The sequence below is a fragment of the Rhinolophus hipposideros genome (assembly GCF_964194185.1).
Source record: "Rhinolophus hipposideros genome assembly, chromosome: 8".
NCBI classification, from domain to species: domain Eukaryota; kingdom Metazoa; phylum Chordata; class Mammalia; order Chiroptera; family Rhinolophidae; genus Rhinolophus; species Rhinolophus hipposideros.
This window is the reverse complement of record NC_138054.1, coordinates 76600311-76617181: the sequence shown is the minus strand read 5'-3', so window position 1 is coordinate 76617181 and position 16871 is coordinate 76600311. Positions and strand designations below refer to the sequence as shown.

The 16871-nt window shown below is 49.0% G+C and overlaps 2 protein-coding genes across 6 annotated transcripts in view; one reads left to right on the top strand and one right to left on the bottom strand.

The window, feature by feature from the left end:
* The first annotated feature begins 341 nt into the window (after positions 1–341).
* On the top strand, positions 342–9114 carry XKR8 (XK related 8). Its single transcript, XM_081056607.1, has 3 exons — positions 342–677; positions 5069–5265; positions 7597–9114. Exons 1-3 carry the CDS (start codon positions 385–387, stop codon positions 8283–8285), a joined length of 1179 nt encoding a protein of 392 aa, XP_080912733.1. The 5' UTR covers positions 342–384; the 3' UTR covers positions 8286–9114.
* Positions 9115–11406: 2292 nt separating this feature from the next.
* EYA3 (EYA transcriptional coactivator and phosphatase 3) overlaps positions 11407–16871 on the bottom strand; it is an 89374-nt gene continuing 83909 nt past the window's right edge. For all 5 annotated transcript variants that reach the window (XM_081056595.1, XM_081056597.1, XM_081056596.1 and 2 more), the window contains one exon: positions 11407–15186. In XM_081056595.1, coding sequence (XP_080912721.1) covers positions 15106–15186 — 81 coding nt within the window. In that variant the 3' untranslated portion in view covers positions 11407–15105. The remainder of the gene's footprint in view (positions 15187–16871) is intronic.

Sequence of the window (16871 nt, the reverse complement as noted above, 5' to 3'; positions counted from 1 at the left end):
TCTAGCCCGGGCGCTAATCTCTGGGCCATTTTGGCCGTCTTAGGCCTCCAGTGCAAAACAAGAGAATCAGAAGCCTGCTAAACTAAGGGCAGTACACCTTGGACGGCCCGTCTTCGGACCTAGTGGTCCTCGGGGCTCAGCGGGCCTGGGTGGAGGATTCCTGGGAAAGCCGCAGACGGCCCGGGGCCTTGCGAGGAAGGGCCTCGGGGGCAGGCCGCGCTCCTCGCTCCTCCCAGGACTAGGCGGGACAGGGAAGTCCCACCCAGCCGGCACCGGCCCTGGGCGGCTCCGAGGGCTGTGCCCGCCTCCTTCCTGCCGCTGCATATCCCTGCCGGGAGGGCGGTTCCCAGCCTCGAGGGAAGGAGGGAAAGGGGCTGGCGCGTCATGCCCTGGTCACTCCGTGCCAAGCTCCTTACGGACCTGATCCTGGTCGTATGGGGAACCGCTGCCTTCCTGATCAACCTGGGCGCCAACCTGTGGGCCGCCAGCCAGTATGTGCTCAGTGGTCGTTATGTGTGGGCCGCACTAGTGCTGACGCTGCTGGGCCTCTCCTCGGTTGCCCTGCAGCTCTTCAGCTGGGTCTGGCTGCGCGCCGACCCGCCTGGCCTGCACGTGTCGCAGCCTCCGGGCCGCTGTCTGGCGCTGCTGCATCTCCTGCAGCTGGGATACCTGTACAGGTGAGCGCCCCGCCCTCGGGAGGGGGGAGGGGGAACAGAGCCCAGCGGTACCTCCTGCAGCTGGCTGCTAGTACAGGTGAGAGCCCTGACACGGGAAGCGGGTAGAGAGGAGAGGACTGGAACACAGGAGAGAAAAGTAGGCCTCCGTGGGCAACTCCACCTGCAGGTGAGCTTCCAGTCCCTTAAAGAGAACTCTGGCTGACAGTCCTCGGAACTCATCTAGCCCTACCCTTCCTGGCACAGGTGAAGAAACTGAGGCCCAGAAAAAACAGGGAGGTGCATGATATGGAGTCAGAACTCTCTGGGATTCTGGCTTTACCACCTGTGGCCTGGTTTCTGCCTTTCTCTGAATCTGTTTCTTCCTCTGTTAAAAGGAGGTAGCTGTCGCTTCCAGCACAACACGGGCAGTGAGGGTGCGAAAAGGGGCGGCTTTGGGTTAAGTTTTTAAGAAAGAAACATACAGAGACTTAATGCAGTTAAATCTCAGAAGGCCAGGAGTCTCACAGTTCTGAAAGACTGGAGCCCAGAATAAAGCCGACTGAGGTTTGTCACGCAGGGACTCATGCGGGGTGTCAGGTGGGGTCTCAGCTCCCGCTCCCCACATAAGAACGCAGGACATGGTGAGGCCAAAAAGGAACACCCACGGAGCCATAGGTAGGGGAGTCATACTGCTATAGTCTCGCTGGCGGCTCGGTTGGAGAAACAGGAAGCAGGAGCCACACTGTTCGCAACCCTTACTGCACCGCTTGCAGGCTCAGCCACCATCTTCTTGCTAGCCCCCATTTTTTGCTAGAAAAGCCATGGCAGTTATTAGTGCCAGTGGCTCACTAGTTACAGCTGACAGCCATCTACTACCTGAGCCGGCACCCCTCCACATGAGGCCGATAGCCTGGAAACTGCTCTCTGGGGCTCTGTCCCCACACTCCACCCCTACAGGGTCTCGCCTCACAATCTACGTGACAAGTGTCTTCCACAAGGGGCCCTGTGCGAGGAGCCTGGAGGTGAATGCAATATCCTGGACACAGCCAGGCTCTCTGGGCACAGCCAGGGTTACTCAGGGCACCACCAGTCCTTCTGGGCACAGCCAGACTTCCTGGGCTTCTTAGGGTACCACCAGTCTCTCTGGACACAGCCAGGACCTCTCAGGGCACTGCCACTCTCTCTGGGCGCAGCCAGACTTCCTCACGTATTCTCCACGGCGGCTGGTCAAGACACAAAAGCAAACATCCGCCAGTTCCACTACATGGTGGTACGTTTCCAAGCAGTCAAGCGCTCTATTTAATTAGGGATGGAAGGCAATTCCCCATAGTCCATAGTCATTCGCCAGGGCTGTCCTGGGGGTGAGGGACGACCTTGACCTCACCGTCAGCTCCCATGGAGGACTCAGCAAGCATTTCCTCCTGGGACTACAAGTCCTGCATCCAGGCTGCCTCAGCAAGCAGTTCCCAGCCCACAAGGCGGCAACAACCTTCGATTTCTCCGGCCTCTGCTGGTTGGGGAACTGTTCACGTCTTTCCCTCCATGGGGGTCCAGCTCTCCGGCAGCTGCTCCTCCTGGTCTTCCTGAGACTTAGTGTTCATATGCACAACTGCTCCACCACCCTTTGGAGAGCTTTGGCCAGCACTGTACCCTGCTCACAGCGCCATGTTTCGGGGCAGCCTTCAGGGTCTCAGCTCCCGCTCCCCACATAAGAACACAGGACATGGTGAGGCCAAAAAGGAACACCCACAGAGCCATAGGTAGGGGAGTCATACCACTATAATCTCACTGGAGGCTGGGTTTACACAACGTACGACCTGCTGTCCGCTTTGCTACTAACCGACTGACTCCACTTGACTCCCCAGCGTAACCATGGCAGTTATATCAGTGGCTAATTGGCTAACTGGTTACAGCTGACGGCCAACTAGCCACAGCTGACGGCCATCTACTACCTGAGCCAGCACCCCTCCACGTGAGGCCGAGAGTCTGGAAACTGCTCTCTGGGGCTCTGTCCCCACAAGGTTTTTATTAATAAGTATACAAGGGAGTAGCAGTGTTTTCGGCACGGTCTGTGAGACTCACTTATCACGTTATAGAAACAACCCAAACCAATTATGTTGATCTTCAAACAGCCGAAGCAGAAAGTCCTTGAGGTGAGGTATGCAACTCCTTTAAGGGACATATATCACATGTTGAAATTGTTTCACAGAGCTGAGCAGAGAGAGCTTAATCTTATCACTCTCAAGACTTTGCTCCGAATTAGGTGAGAGGGGAAAGCCAGAGCCAGCAGCGGCTTTTTCCCAGGCAGCGGGAAGGGGAGACAAGGCCCCTTCCCAAATTTTTTTAAGGCAGCTCATGGGGGTCTCCATGGGGTTCCTCCTGGCTTGAGTTGCCCCCCCCCCATGCGGAATCTTACTCGTCATTGGCCGCAAATCCTCTTTTGGAGACTAAATAAAGAGAAATATACAGTCCCAGGGATATACAGTCTCACAGACTCCTTAAGGAAAGACGGGCGGGGCGGGGGGGGGGCAGTCTGCTAGGCTGTTGTGTGACAACAGATAGTAATGTAGAGATAGGTCTGACAGGCAAGCCTGTTGTGAGGAGTGAAGGAAAGAGCATAGTGCTTGGCTCCTGGTGGACTGTAATGGCAAAGACTTGCAGACAGTCCAGTGTGTTCCTATTAGCTGCAGACCTTGGGGCATTGGGCAAGTCACTGGACCTCTCCAGGTCTCAGTTTACTCCCTGTTTCAGCAAGGATGGTCATAGTGCCTGCCTCTGGTAGGGATTAAATGAAATGAGACCTGTGAATTGTGTGCAGATATCAGCTAGCTTCATAATTACCTGGCTCATACTGGGAGTTTCAACAACCCTGGCCCCTGGAGCAGTGCTTGTTCCCTCACCACTGAGTGCCTCTCACCCTTTCTTTCTCCCCCACCCTGGCTCCTCCCCCACACCCTGACTGAGCAAGAGGGCAGAGATGGGGGTCTGACTTATCCATGTCCCTGGAGCCAGCCAGAGCTGGGCACATGCTCAATCCTGGAAAATCGGCATGGGTTTTGCTCCTTTCCAGAACTGGCAGGGCCCTCTAGTGATGGGGAAACTGACACTAAAGGGTCAGAGTCATGCAATAAAGTCAGGACTCCATGGGGTCTGGGTTGGGATGCGGTGGCTGGAGCCAGGATCTGCTCTTGAATCCATTTTTGTAGATTCTCTCCAGATCTTGCCTTGACAAAGCTGCACTGAGTATCCAGGAGTGGGTGAGAGAAGCTTTGAATGTTACAGTTTTGCCTAAGGGGACTGCAGACATCAGTAAAACCCTAGGTGGGCATGAAGGGGCACACTTATTACCATCCAGGTAGGCCTCGATGGGGCCTGAATCTATAACTACATCATGCATCTTCCCTTCTCCTGTTTCTTCTGAGAGTGAGGCATACAGAATGCACTGAGCTTTGTTTTTGAAAATGGGCTCTCTGTCCCTGCCTGTGACCAGGCTGAGGCAGAGCCCTGCCATGGCACTGGGGGACCAGAGGCAGAGGCTCCTGCTGAGGGGAGCCCCAGCCTGGGCCTGCCCACTTACTCCCTTACTGTGCTTTCAAGTCCATCCAGGGGAAGTAACAGTACATGTCTGATGAATGAATTTGAAGTGAGTGAATGGGCTCATCTCATAGTAGCAAACAGATCAGTTGTGGTGATGGTGGTGGTGGGGTGGGGTGGGGGGCTTGGTGCGTCTTCCGCTCCTCCCTCATGCCAATGGGTCACTCAGGCCTGTCTGTCTCACCTCTGGACCCTCTTAACTCCACCCCAGTCGCCAGCCCCACCACTCTAAGGCTCTCGTCCTTTCTTCCTGGACTGTTACACAGCCTCTTAAATGGATCCCTGCTTTCAGTCTAGCCCCTCCCACCCTTCCTCCTCTCCACAGCCTGGGAGTTCCTTCTAAGGCACTGTCTCACCTGTGCTCAGAAGCTCTCAATGGTTCCCCACCCCCCACAGGATCCTAAGAAATTATTACGATGCTAAAATTTAAGAACTATCACCTTAGGCAATTTCATTGTATGCCTTTGAAATTCAAACAGCTTTGGGCCTAAATCCTAATTCCACTGTTTATTAGCTCTTTTTTACAGGTGGGTCCTGTTTTCCTATCTGTAAAATGGGGATAAATAAGGCATCAATGAGATGAGGTTTGTGATGAGCTTGGGACAGTACCTGGCCAGCAGGAGCAGCGGTAGTTGTATTTATCCCCATTTTACTGATGAAGAAACAAGTTCAGTGAGGTTAAGTTTTTTGCCCACGGCCCCACAGCATGTTAGTGATGAGCTAGGTTGGGAGCCTGTCTGCATCTACCTGATATGTAGGGGAGGGAGGAATGCCTCAGGACACTAACCTGACCCCTTGGGGCATCATTATATGCCTAGGTGCAAGCAAGGCCTGCAGCAGGCGTTGTTGGTGTGGCAGCAGGAAGTGCCCTCCGAGTTTGACTTGGCCTATGCCAACTTCCTCTCCATGGACATCAGCATGCTGCGGCTCTTTGAGACCTTCCTGGAGAAGACGCCACAGCTCACGCTGATCCTGGCCATCATGCTGCAGAGTGGCCGGGCCGAACCCTACCAGTGTGAGTAGCGGTACTACCAGCAGCCAGCCCCCCTTTTATGGCTGGAGAAAGTTTCCTGCAAATATCAGAAATGCTTTCACTCTTTTATAAGGGCTGCTTAGAAAATGAGAACATCCTTTAGTCAGGCAGGTCTGGGTTCAAATCCAAAGTCAAATCCAAACTCTAGCTGTAGGAATTTGGGCAAATGACTCAACCTCTTTGAGTATGGTTGTTTTCATCTGTAAAATGGACATAACAAATGATCCTACCTCATAGGATCGGTAAAAGGACTAAGTGAGGCGATGCAGATATAGCCTAGTGCCTAATAAATCCTAATTGTAATTTTTACTATTTTGAAGAAAACAAATGAAGTATGTAGGATGCCTGACCCATAATAGGCCACTTGTTAGTCACTACACTGTTTATTGGGCACCTTCACACACTTACGTTTTCGTTGAGCACCTTTGTCCTGTCCCTGTGCTCAGGACACCTCAGTGAACAAGGACAGGGCCCCTGCTCTGCTGGGATGATAGACTGTAAAGCAGGGAGTTACAGTCAAGTGTGCTGAGTGATCTAAAAAGGAAGAGGCAGGTGGCCTTCTAAGCCACGGGAGAAGTTTGTACACTGAGGAGCTTTGGGAAGGTTTTCTCCTGTGAAAGGGAAGTAATGTGCCCAAGGGCACAGACCAGCTGGGGGGCCAAGCTAGCACTCCAACTCTCGTCTGATTCAGGGTCCAGGGCGTCCCCTTTTCTGTCACACCCCTGCACACCTCCAGGCCCCCTGCTGGAAGTGCCACAGCCTCCAAGGAGCCAGTCTCCACTCTGCCATCCCTCACTGTGTGACTGAGTCTGCCGCCTCTAGCCTCAGTTTCCATGGCTGTACAAGATGGGGTTGGACTTGATCTCCAAAAGTCCTTTCAGCTTGCTAACTTGAGTCTGTAGTATTAATTGAAAACAAAACAAAACAGTGATAGCTGCTGTCACAACTGGGTACTGTGTAAAAGTGTTTCGTTGTCAGCACTCACATTTATAGCCCTATAGGTTGGTGCTATAGTTATCTCCATTTTACACAAGAGGAAAGAGGTGCAGAAAGGTGAAGTGATTGGCCCTGGGACATGAAGCACTCACTGGGCACACAGTTTTCTTTGTCTGAGGGCAATGGGTGTCTAGGACCAGGGCCAAATGAAGACAGTGTACACCGTATGTGGATGGAGGGCGGGTGGGAGTGGGGAGGAGCAAGAGAAGAGACAGATTTTCCCAACTTTTTATTTAGCAAACTTTTATTCGGCTGATATTATGTGCCAGGTCCTGGGGATCCCAGAGGAGCAGAATCGATTTCCTGCAGAGCTCAGAGATAAGGAAATAATCACTCCAGACAGAAGTGGGTAGAGTGTTACAGGATAACCACTGTGGTGTGGGTTGGGTGGGGTCCAGATGGGTGACTCTAGGGGATATTCACGCTGGAACTTGCAGGGTGATGAGGAGTAGGCCAGGTGCAAGGGGGCGTGTGCTCCTGGCCCATCGACCATCATGGGCACAGCTTGTCCAGGTTAGAGAATGTGGGGTGTCGGGCCCTGCTGAGACTAGAGTGTGAGGTAAATAGAAAGGACGATGGCCACAGATCTGATTCCAGGCTGGGCATGGGTTCCTGGCCCAAAACAGCTTCCCAGTACATCGTTGAATGGATGTGGTGCGAAGGGGGCAGGGGAGGAAGCATTCTAGAGACATTCCACTGCTGCCTCCCTCCATCCCTGGAAGCTCGGGTGCTTCTTATCCATGGTGGGCAACCAAGAAGTGGGATAGGAGTCCCATCGTAAACTTCGAGTCTTGGAAAATCAAGACCAGGGCCCAGTATGCGGGTGGAGGGGAGGGGAGTGAGGGAGGTTCTGTCCTAGCAGGTTGGCATCGGGGGGTTCCTAGCTTCCCTTTCTGAGACTAAGAAAGGGAGAACTGGGGCTGCTGATTTTCAGATCCAGGAAAGGCTTGGGCGCTTCCAGGAAAGGGAGACACACAGGGCTCTGTAAGATGACCAGGGTGTGGCCAGAGCCCAGCGGTTAGATGAGGGTAAATGCCTCACACACCCTTTCATCCTTGTAAAAATATCACCATGCACCTGAGAAGTGGCACCTGAAAAGCAAAGCTTTATTGTGAAGGGCAGACACCCTATTGGCATCCCAGGTCTGTTTTGGGTTGTGAGAACTTATAATGTTCCCCAGCTATAGTTTTTCCTTCCACAAACTGGGGGTTTTAGTACCCACCTTAGAGTGGTTTTGCGGGCCCCCAGAATCAGTGAGCTCTGGGGGCACCAGGCAGGCTGCCCACTGGGCTCAGCTGTTTCCTCTTCCTCTCGCAGGGGTTGTTATCTGCACGTCCTTCGTGGGTATCTCATGGGCACTGCTTGACTACCATCAGGCCTTGCGCACCTGCCTCCCCTCCAAGCGCCACCTCCGGCTGGGCTCCTCTGTGATCTACTTCCTGTGGAATCTGCTGCTGCTGTGGCCCCGAGTCCTGGCTGTAGCCCTGTTCTCAGACCTCTTCCCCCGCTACGTGGCTCTGCACTTCTTGGGCCTGTGGTTGGTGCTGCTGCTCTGGGTCTGGCTTCAGGGCACCAACTTTATGCCAGATCCCTGCTCTGAGTGGCTGTACCGGGCAACAGTGGCCACCATCCTTTATTTCTCCTGGTTCAATGTGGCTGAGGGTCACTCTCGAGGCCGCGCCACCATCCACCTGGCGTTTCTCCTGAGTGACAGCGTCCTCATGGTGGTCACCTGGCTGACTCACAGTGCCTGGCTGCCTACTGGGATCCCGTTGCAGATCTTGCTGCCTGTGGGAGGCGTCAGCTTCCTTTTGGGTCTGGTTCTACGGCTTGTCTACTACCATTGGCTGCACCCTAGCTGCCACTGGGAGCCTGCTGAGGTGGATGGGACTCGGGCCCTCCACTCCCCTGAGTGGGGTCAGCTGCCTCAGAACAGACGCATGATCGGGCTGGCTCAGAACTTTTTTCCCAAGACATGGGAGGGAGAGGTGAACGGAGTCCTTTGAGGCAGGATCAGACCCAGCCAGGAGACAGGACAGATGGAATCAATTGGTAGATGCAGAAGATAAGTTAATAATGCTGCTATAGGCCTTGATTCACTCAACAAGCACTTGATGCCCCATCTTGCCAGGCACTGAAGACCAGAGTTGAATAAGATAGAGGCCTGCCTTCAAGGGTAAGAACAAGATGAGAAGGGCCCCAATTGTGTACAAAACACTTTAGGAGGAAAGAAGAGACCCCTCCACCTCCTTTTCTCTTCCCCCAACCAGTACAGCTTATGCCCCAAAGCTTCTCAGTATTGGCATTTCCACCTCCAAAATAATCGGTGGGGGTGCTGTCCCACCCCTTGGTTCTCCTATCTTGGGCTAGAATGGCCCTAAGACCTCCAGGACGTGTTCTCTAGAATTCTTCCTCCCGTGTCCCACCTGTCATTCAGTTCATTCAGTGTTTCCTGACAGCATTTTACGTGCCAGGAACATCATTCTATCCTTGGAAGCTGGAACAAGATCAGCTGCCACCCCTACCCTCTCCAGCCGCTCCTGCGTAGGTTCATGCTGGAAGCCAGAGACGCCCAGCTGGCTGGCCCACGTCACCCCTCAAAGGCCCGAGTGTAGCTGGGCCAACCTCTGCCCTTGCTCTCAACCAAGTGCCCTGTGAACCTGTGTCAGGTTCATGGCTCAGCCCACTGAGTACTTTTTCTATACTTCAGTGTACTTTCTACCTCAGTTTATGTGAGAGGAAGAGAATGTGTGCGCCGATGTGTCTGCAAGTGAGTGACACGTGTTTTTTTTTTGAACAGTGTTATGTTATTATTAAAACCTCATGGAATCTTCCAACCTAGTTGTGTCATTAAACTAAATTTACAGAATTCAAAGCTGCCGGAAAAGAAGGGGATCAGGGATACCAAGTCCACTGCTCAAAACTGGTAAAGGCCCAGGGACAGAGAAGAGAGCTGGCTTGTTTTCCACGTTTCGGGGGCTAATCGTTCAGGGGAGCATCAGAACCCCGATCTGGACTGACTGACTCGTGTGTGTGCTGCTGGGCCTGGCAGGAGTAGCCACACCCTTTGCACCAGGAAGTGCATGAGAGCCCAGGGGAAGAAAGCTTAGGGAGGGTATAAGTGATGAGGTGGCTCAGGGGATGTGGAAGTGGGCAATGTGGAAGTGGGCACCTTTTGTTGCTCTTGGCAGGTCTGTGATTTCCAGAAACAAAGAACAGGAACCAGGTGCTGGAGACAGAAGAAAAGGTTGCTGTCCCCACTGTGGTGGGGCTCAGGATAGTCTCAGTTCCATTATTCATTCATTCATTCTAGTGGAGACATACACAGGCTAAGTAAAACAGTGTATCAGATAGTGTTAAGTGCTCAAGTGGGGAAGGGGACAGGGAGAGTGTTTGTTTTGGTGTTATGTGGCAGTTGGTTTTACACAGAATGGCCAGGGAAGGCCTCCCTGGGAAGCTAAGCCTTACTAAAGGAGACGAAGAGAGCCATGCACGTGAATTGTATCCCAGACACCCAGTCAGCAGTGACTGGATGAAGGAGGGCTTGTAGTGGTTTCAACGATCACACAGAGATGAGGGAGAGGCTCTGGAAAGATAATACTGGTGCTTTTTTACATACATAGAACAGTGGAGGCAGAACAGATTTCCAGACTTCTGAATTTCCTGGATCAGTAAAACGGCCAACATGATCACCAACTTAATTTTAACAACAACAAAAAAGGCAGTGAAAACTACCACCATCTATTATCTTCATCATCTCAGGAAAAGGACCATTCTTTTAATTGAATATATTTGATCACACACAAAAAGTGAACTCATCATTTTTCTCAACTCATAAGGAATTATCGAGGGTGGAGACCCGACAGTGGGCTGGCTCAGTACCCAACCTTAGGACCTAGGTCCTAAGTTTCACTAAAACAAATACTTGCTCCATTTACTTTTCCACATTTCTTTCTGTCGTAACGTGGAGAAGACTAGGCTCAGGGGAGAAGCCAAATATGTTAACAGAAGATGCAATGTTTTAGGCAATTCCCCATTTTCCCGAGAAAATCCAAAAATATGTTTTAAATTATTTTGCGGTAAGTTTTCATCCATACTCTAAATGAAATTGTCAAATGATGGTAATATGTGTACACAATTACGAACTCCAGACAATGTATCGTGTACTACCTAAAAAGCTGTAGAAAAAGCTTCATTTGAATATACACTTAAAAGTTTACAGAATCAAGAACTTTCAAAAGACAGTGACATTACATGCCATTAGAAATTCCCTTTGAAGAGTCCCATCATTCCTTTTTAAATGTCAAGAAACTTGTAGAATAAAAACCTCCTGAATTGCTTGCCACTAAAAGTTGTTTTGAGAAATGTGCAGATGTTATACTTATTGTACGGAGAGAGGGAGATGTTTACTCTTCGGGTTTGAGAAGCAATCAGTATTCTAATATTTGTACTTACAACCAAGTAAGGATACAGCAACAAACAAGTTTACTTCAACTAGTGTGGTCCAAAGATGCGCCTTCTGTGAAAAGATTTAATGCCTACAATACATGGCAACCCCCCTTTTGGGGGCAATTTGGGGAAAAATACATCTTGTGGTCTGACATGTATGGTACTTGGAAATTAGAACAGAAATTCTGATCTTCACTGGAATAAAAGGCAAAAGAATTCTTGACTTTTCCAGACCAGCAATAAACAGACTCAAATTAGAAGAAATGAAATGAGAAAAAGTTAATGTGACATGAAATTAGGCCAAATCCAACAAGATTTGATATTTGTAAGTTTTATTGCTTTTGTGTTTTAAGCTCAGCACAGCAAGGTCGTCTCTAATAATTAAATTTCAGCACATCTGACAGCAAATGAAATCTCTTATCATACCAGTCCTAAACTTTAAAAAGCAATATATTTTAGAAACTAAACTTTCCCTTGCAAATGATTTATTTTCCCCTGTACATTTGTTTACACCAAATAGTTAGTTTTTACTTTTTTGGTGAAATTAATGACTCAAGTTATTAAAGGGTGCTTATCTTTCTAAAGAGCTTGTCAGATTTTTTTACAAAGCCCTACTTAGGAGCCGACTCATCTGGGCAACTGGGCTGATCCTATTCAGAAAAGACACGGGAGCAAACTGTATAGAAAATAAAAACTTTATTTTTTTTTTCAAGTTTACAAGATAGTTCCCATTACATATAACATTATGGTCAAGGACTCTACAGCCACGAATGCCCGCAGTCACATAAATATATCCAATCCAATCAAAGCCTTTTCCTGCTAAAACGAGGCATCTGTAATCCAGAGGGTCAGATTTTGAGTAGAAATCGTCCTTAATGGGAGGGCTCCCGTCAGTGCATTAGGAACTAGCCAGTGAGCCTTGCTTGCTGGAGCTGTATGACTCCAAGGAGAGGAAGGGAAGGAGGGCCTGCTTGTCAGGGAGGGGACAAAACTAGATTTTCTCTCGTGATTTAAGATATTTTAGAATCTCAGAATTCAGATTTGGATTGTATAGTGTGACTATCTGGGGAGTTCCAACTTTTGGATGCAAAAGGAAACCAATTTAGCGGTAAGAAATAGAAGCTTGCTTGAGGGGCCCTATTTGCCCCCTTCTGCAAGAGCGAGGAGAAGAAAGCCCAAGTTCACCACCCCCTGGCTGAGATCACCAATCTCCCAGGCAGAGGGAGTGCCGCTCTGCCCCTCTACTCCTCTTCCCTGTGCTCAGTGGCACTGACACCCATTCAAGGGAGTGACCATCTAGAAACTCCGCATGCTGCAGCTGGAGTTTGCCAATCAGATTCTACCTGGGAGCTTTAAAGCTGAGTTTGTGTAAACTGCGAACAACCTGTGGCAAAAGTCTCCTGGGACACTAGCTTTGCCCCCCCACCCCAACTTGTAGAGCAGAAGACAGGAAACACCCCAAACCAAACAAAAGCATCTAAATGTGGAGCAGGCATCCACTCTCCCGGACACCACCAGCTGCCCCAGGGCACTGGACAGGGTGGTGCTAAGGCACAGTCAGTTTTACATTCGAAAGTCAAGCCACCTCTAAAACCCAGGACACCTGACAACTCCAGATCTCCTAGTAGACATGGTCCTCACCATGAGACGTGCAGGCCCATCTTATAGAACCACAGTGCCCAGCGAGGGGAAGGACGCATCATGTGGCTAAGTTCACAGGGACTCTCTAGTAAAGGGCTCCCCCCTAATGAAAGGACCCCAGTGTCCTTGGCCCCTGAGCTTCCAAGAGCTCTTGGTGCTGCCCACTCATTTTCCTTTCCGGGTCTTTGTGCTGGGGAGGAGGAAAACACAGGGTAAAAGAACACTGTGTTCCCTGGACAATTCATTGTGGCCAGGAGGACCCAGGTCCCACCTTCTGCCCGCCCTCTACAAGAGGGCAGCAACAACCCGAAAAGAGCAAAGGCCACTCTGTTCAGAGAGCTTCCTCACCTCTTTTGGCCAATTTCAAGTTCTTTTTGCAAAGACCTAGGCTGGGCAGTCAGGGCAGAAGGGAAAAGGCCATTGAAAAAGGAGTCTAAGTCATATTTTAGGAAAAGCTGCTCCCAAAGGGCAGGGAGAGGGAGGTGTTTGTGCATGATGGGGGTGCCACTCCACAGCCTTACAAACCTGAAGCACAGCACCGACAGGGTGGCCTATGTCCCCAACAGGGCAGGAGACCCAGTTACACTGCCAGTAGGCCGAGGGCTTGGGGCCTGGAAGAAAAGACCCACCCTACAGCTTTCTAAGATCAATTAGCGAGCAAGGCAGAGCAACATCTGGGCAACTGTTAAACTCAGACCAAGGCAAGGTCTCCTTCAGACTGCATACCCTCCACCCTGCCGATGGAAACAAGGTCAAAGAGATGGCAAAATAATGAGCACTGACTTCAGCAATTCTCCAAAGACCTGTTCCCTAAAACTGTGAGGTCCGAAGCAGTTTCTCAATCCGTTCTGAGGAATGTGTAGAACAGCCTTTATCCGCTGAGTGGCCTTGGGAGGAGTCTGGTCTCTTTGTGCTGCAAGGATACCGATATGCAAAATTTCTGGGGACAATTACAGCTGGGGTTGGTCAAGGATACCTCCTCCTGAGGACCCAGACTACATTTCTGTGAGGTGCTTAGATAATCACCCTTTTCTGCAGCCTAGGACAGGCTGAACTCCCTCAGTGTTAGGGAAGTTTATCCTGCCTGAGCACATGTCCAGGTTGGTCTTCAAGGGAACACCCACAAACACAGTTGGGCTAGAAGGCTGGGACTAGCGCCTGGCACCCACCAATCTTCCTAGAAGTCAGGCTGAGAGATGTTCCTGCATTTGGCCCAGGATTAAGTTTCTAGGCATGAAGTAGGGAGTCCAGTACCCTCATTTAAAACAGGAAAGTCTTTCTAGCCTCTGGCTTCCCATTTTAGAATGAGATTTAATAAGTGGGAAGGTTGTACCATGGGAAAATTGGGTTCTGATCACACCAATCTCCTCTTCAGTTTCAGACAGCGATCAGGGTTAATATATGCCCCAGAATAGCCTTCATATGGCCTAAGAGCTTCAAAGGAAGTCAACTACATTGGTAGTTTTGGCCAAAATATAGTTATGAGCCTGTTCTTAGACGTGCTCTGACTTCTTGGGTCCGAAGCCCAGGGATTGGCTAGAGCTACATGGAGGTGGCTGTGGGGTACTGAGAGCAGGAAAAAGCCTAGCACTGATGACTAAGAAGGAAGAGAAGGCTGTAGGGGTGAGCATCTGTTGAGAGAAGAGTGCTTCTCTGTAGGAGGAAAATGTGGAATCTTCCTGTTTCAAGAGCCAAAGAAGCGGAAATTCACAAGAAGCCTTAGTCGCTTCTCTCCAGTTTGGAGGTAAGCCCCCGGGTGTAGTTTTGAATAAAAGAGTCAAGCTGAAGGCGTAGCGTTTACTGTCTAAGAGGAGTTTCCAGGATTGTGCCATCTGATTAAAGGGGAAGAGGGATTGGAAAGGGAACTAAAGCTTCTAGGATGGGAAATAGCAAAGTCTGAAGTTAATCAGTGTCCAGTGCCCCACAGTTCAGCAAACTAGGAGATGGAAGAACAGGAGCGAAACCACCCTAGAGAGCAGACCACTGGAGCAGCTAAAGAGGTGCTATTGTCACAGAGAGGTATTTTAGATATTTCAATTACTATTTTCCAAGAAAACTTTACACACCCCTTTCTTGCTAGAATAAGAAAGGAGGGAAAACCTGCTTCAGAGACCAGACCCTTACCTATAAAAAAATTACATATACATTCACTGGGAATAAGCTCTACAGCTAAGGAGATTATAGACTGCAAGAGATGTTATTACAAGTCTGCCACATTTATCCTATCACAAATTAATAGCAGTTCTCAATTAGGTCACGGACTAAGAGTGCAACTCTGCCCCAAGAACTTCCTTTCCTTTGTCTTCATTTTTTGAAATAAAACAAAACAAAAAACAGAAGAATTAAAAGCACTGTAGCTGCAGTGAGTCTACTGTTCTCTCTCAACCCAACTGTCTCCCGCTTCTGCACGAGGATGAACATGGGCTGCAGCTCACTCTTAGCAAAAATAAGCTTCGTCCCTTTGCAGCTGTTGGTTCTGATTGTGTTCTCGCCAGTATTCCATGGAGAAAGACAGTGCGGGAGGGGGGGGAGAAAGAGAAAAAGGAGAGAGAGAGAAGGGAGAGAGAGAAAGAGAGAGAGAAAGACAAAGAGAGAGAGAGAGAGAGACAGAGAGAGACAGAGAGAGAGAGAGAGAGACAGAGAGAGACAGAGAGAGAGAGATCCCAGTTGGTTCTGGTCTCCAGCTCCCTTCAGGAGTGAAAAGGAGCTCATGAGGAAGGCTCTTCATTTCAGTTCTTAGAGAAAATCAAGCTCCAAAGCCTGGTGAAGGGACACTAGGTCTCCATGGTTTGTGATCCTCCAGAAAGGCATGTTGTGCTAGAAGAGAGCAGGAACAGCTGGTTAACCCAACTTCTTTTGGGAGCTCATATTTACCCCTTTCTCCACAGACCTCTCCCAAGGTACTTGGTAACCCTCTCTACTCCTGCCCACCTCATGAGGCTGTCATAAGGATCAAGTAAATCATATGTGTAAGGACTTTGTACACTATAGGACACTTTACAAATGTGAGAGTTTTATTCAGTTTCAGTGGTAACTCTGTGCTTTTGAGAGGTATATTTATTCTAGCTATCATATAGGATCTTCAGGATCAAATGCAATATCCACATAAGAAATTAGTGTTAATACTACATTTTCTTACATTGAAGAAATATTACATTTTCTTCAATTTCCTGTAAGTTACAGCTACAAGGCCCAAATCTTGTCCATGACCAAGATGCAGAACATACAGACCTAGGAAATAATAAGCCCATTATATCATGTGGTTAGAATTATGCCCAGAATACTGCATGCTGTTCTGGAAGCCTTTTTAAAGAGCTGTGAGAAATGCAAGTGTTGGAATCCATGTCCTATGAAGCTCCAGGGGAAGAGCTGTACTGACTGTCTCGTTTAAACTGTTGCAAGTTATCCAGAATATTGAAGTCTAAAACAGTTCTTTTGGCGTGTAGTTTTTTTTCAAGCCTGAGTATGTAAAAGGGTTTAATACACAGAAGAGGAAGCGGGCTTGTTATGTTGTGCTCAAAAGTGCCAGACGAGGACCAAGATGGAAAGTTCGAGAGCTAAATTTAAGTTCAAAGGAAGGTGGGACATCCTAATAGTGTGAATGAGTCCACAGCAGACCAGGATCCCTGGGAAGCAGCCTCCTTACTCCGGGCTGTGTTCAAACGAGGACTAGAAAGTCTTCTGTCAAAGAGGCTGCAGAAAAGATCCCTCACACGGTGGAGGCTGAACTGGATAGAGCTCTAAGGCATTTTCCGATGGGGGTATTCTATGGTAGATGAGTGCAGGCATCAGCTTAGAGACACCAAGTCTGCCAATGACTGAGTTGTACTTTTTTTCCCCACTCCCTTCTTCACACTAAGAAGCACTGATACCTACATCCACTACTAGTATCTTTCCCAGAGGGCAATAAGCACTTTAGGATCGAAGCTCCAAAGATGATACATGAAAAAAATAAAGGTCCTTGAATTGCTACATAAAGTGGCAAATGAAAACATAATGAGGTAATAATGACAAAGGATTACCACCAACCTCATAGTTCATTAACAATTGCTGAAGGTTTGTATGTTAACTGAATGAAGAACATTAGGACAGAGGTCCTAATTGGCAACCCACTGCCTCTAAGTCTAAGAAACAGAGAAGAAAACTGGGGTGGAAGGGAAAGGGCTTCTGTAGATGCATTTAGCAGATGAGGAATTCAAAGAGGTAAGAAAATTGTCCCAAGTCATACAGCTAATAAGTGATTCAGATTTGAGCCTGTGTGATTTTAGATTCCATAGCCAATGATGAATATGAACTGTCTGAATTCGAAAGAAAATGTAATTTTACATGTTTGTAAACATGTGAAGGAAACCTAATGACAGAATTTAAAAAATTAGACATACAGGCCAAAAAAGAGATCTCTAGGCACAGAAGTATAAAATCAAAGATTTTCAAGCAAGTTGAGCAGATTACGTAATCAAAATCACTCATTTTACAGATGAGAATACAGGAACCCAGAGAGA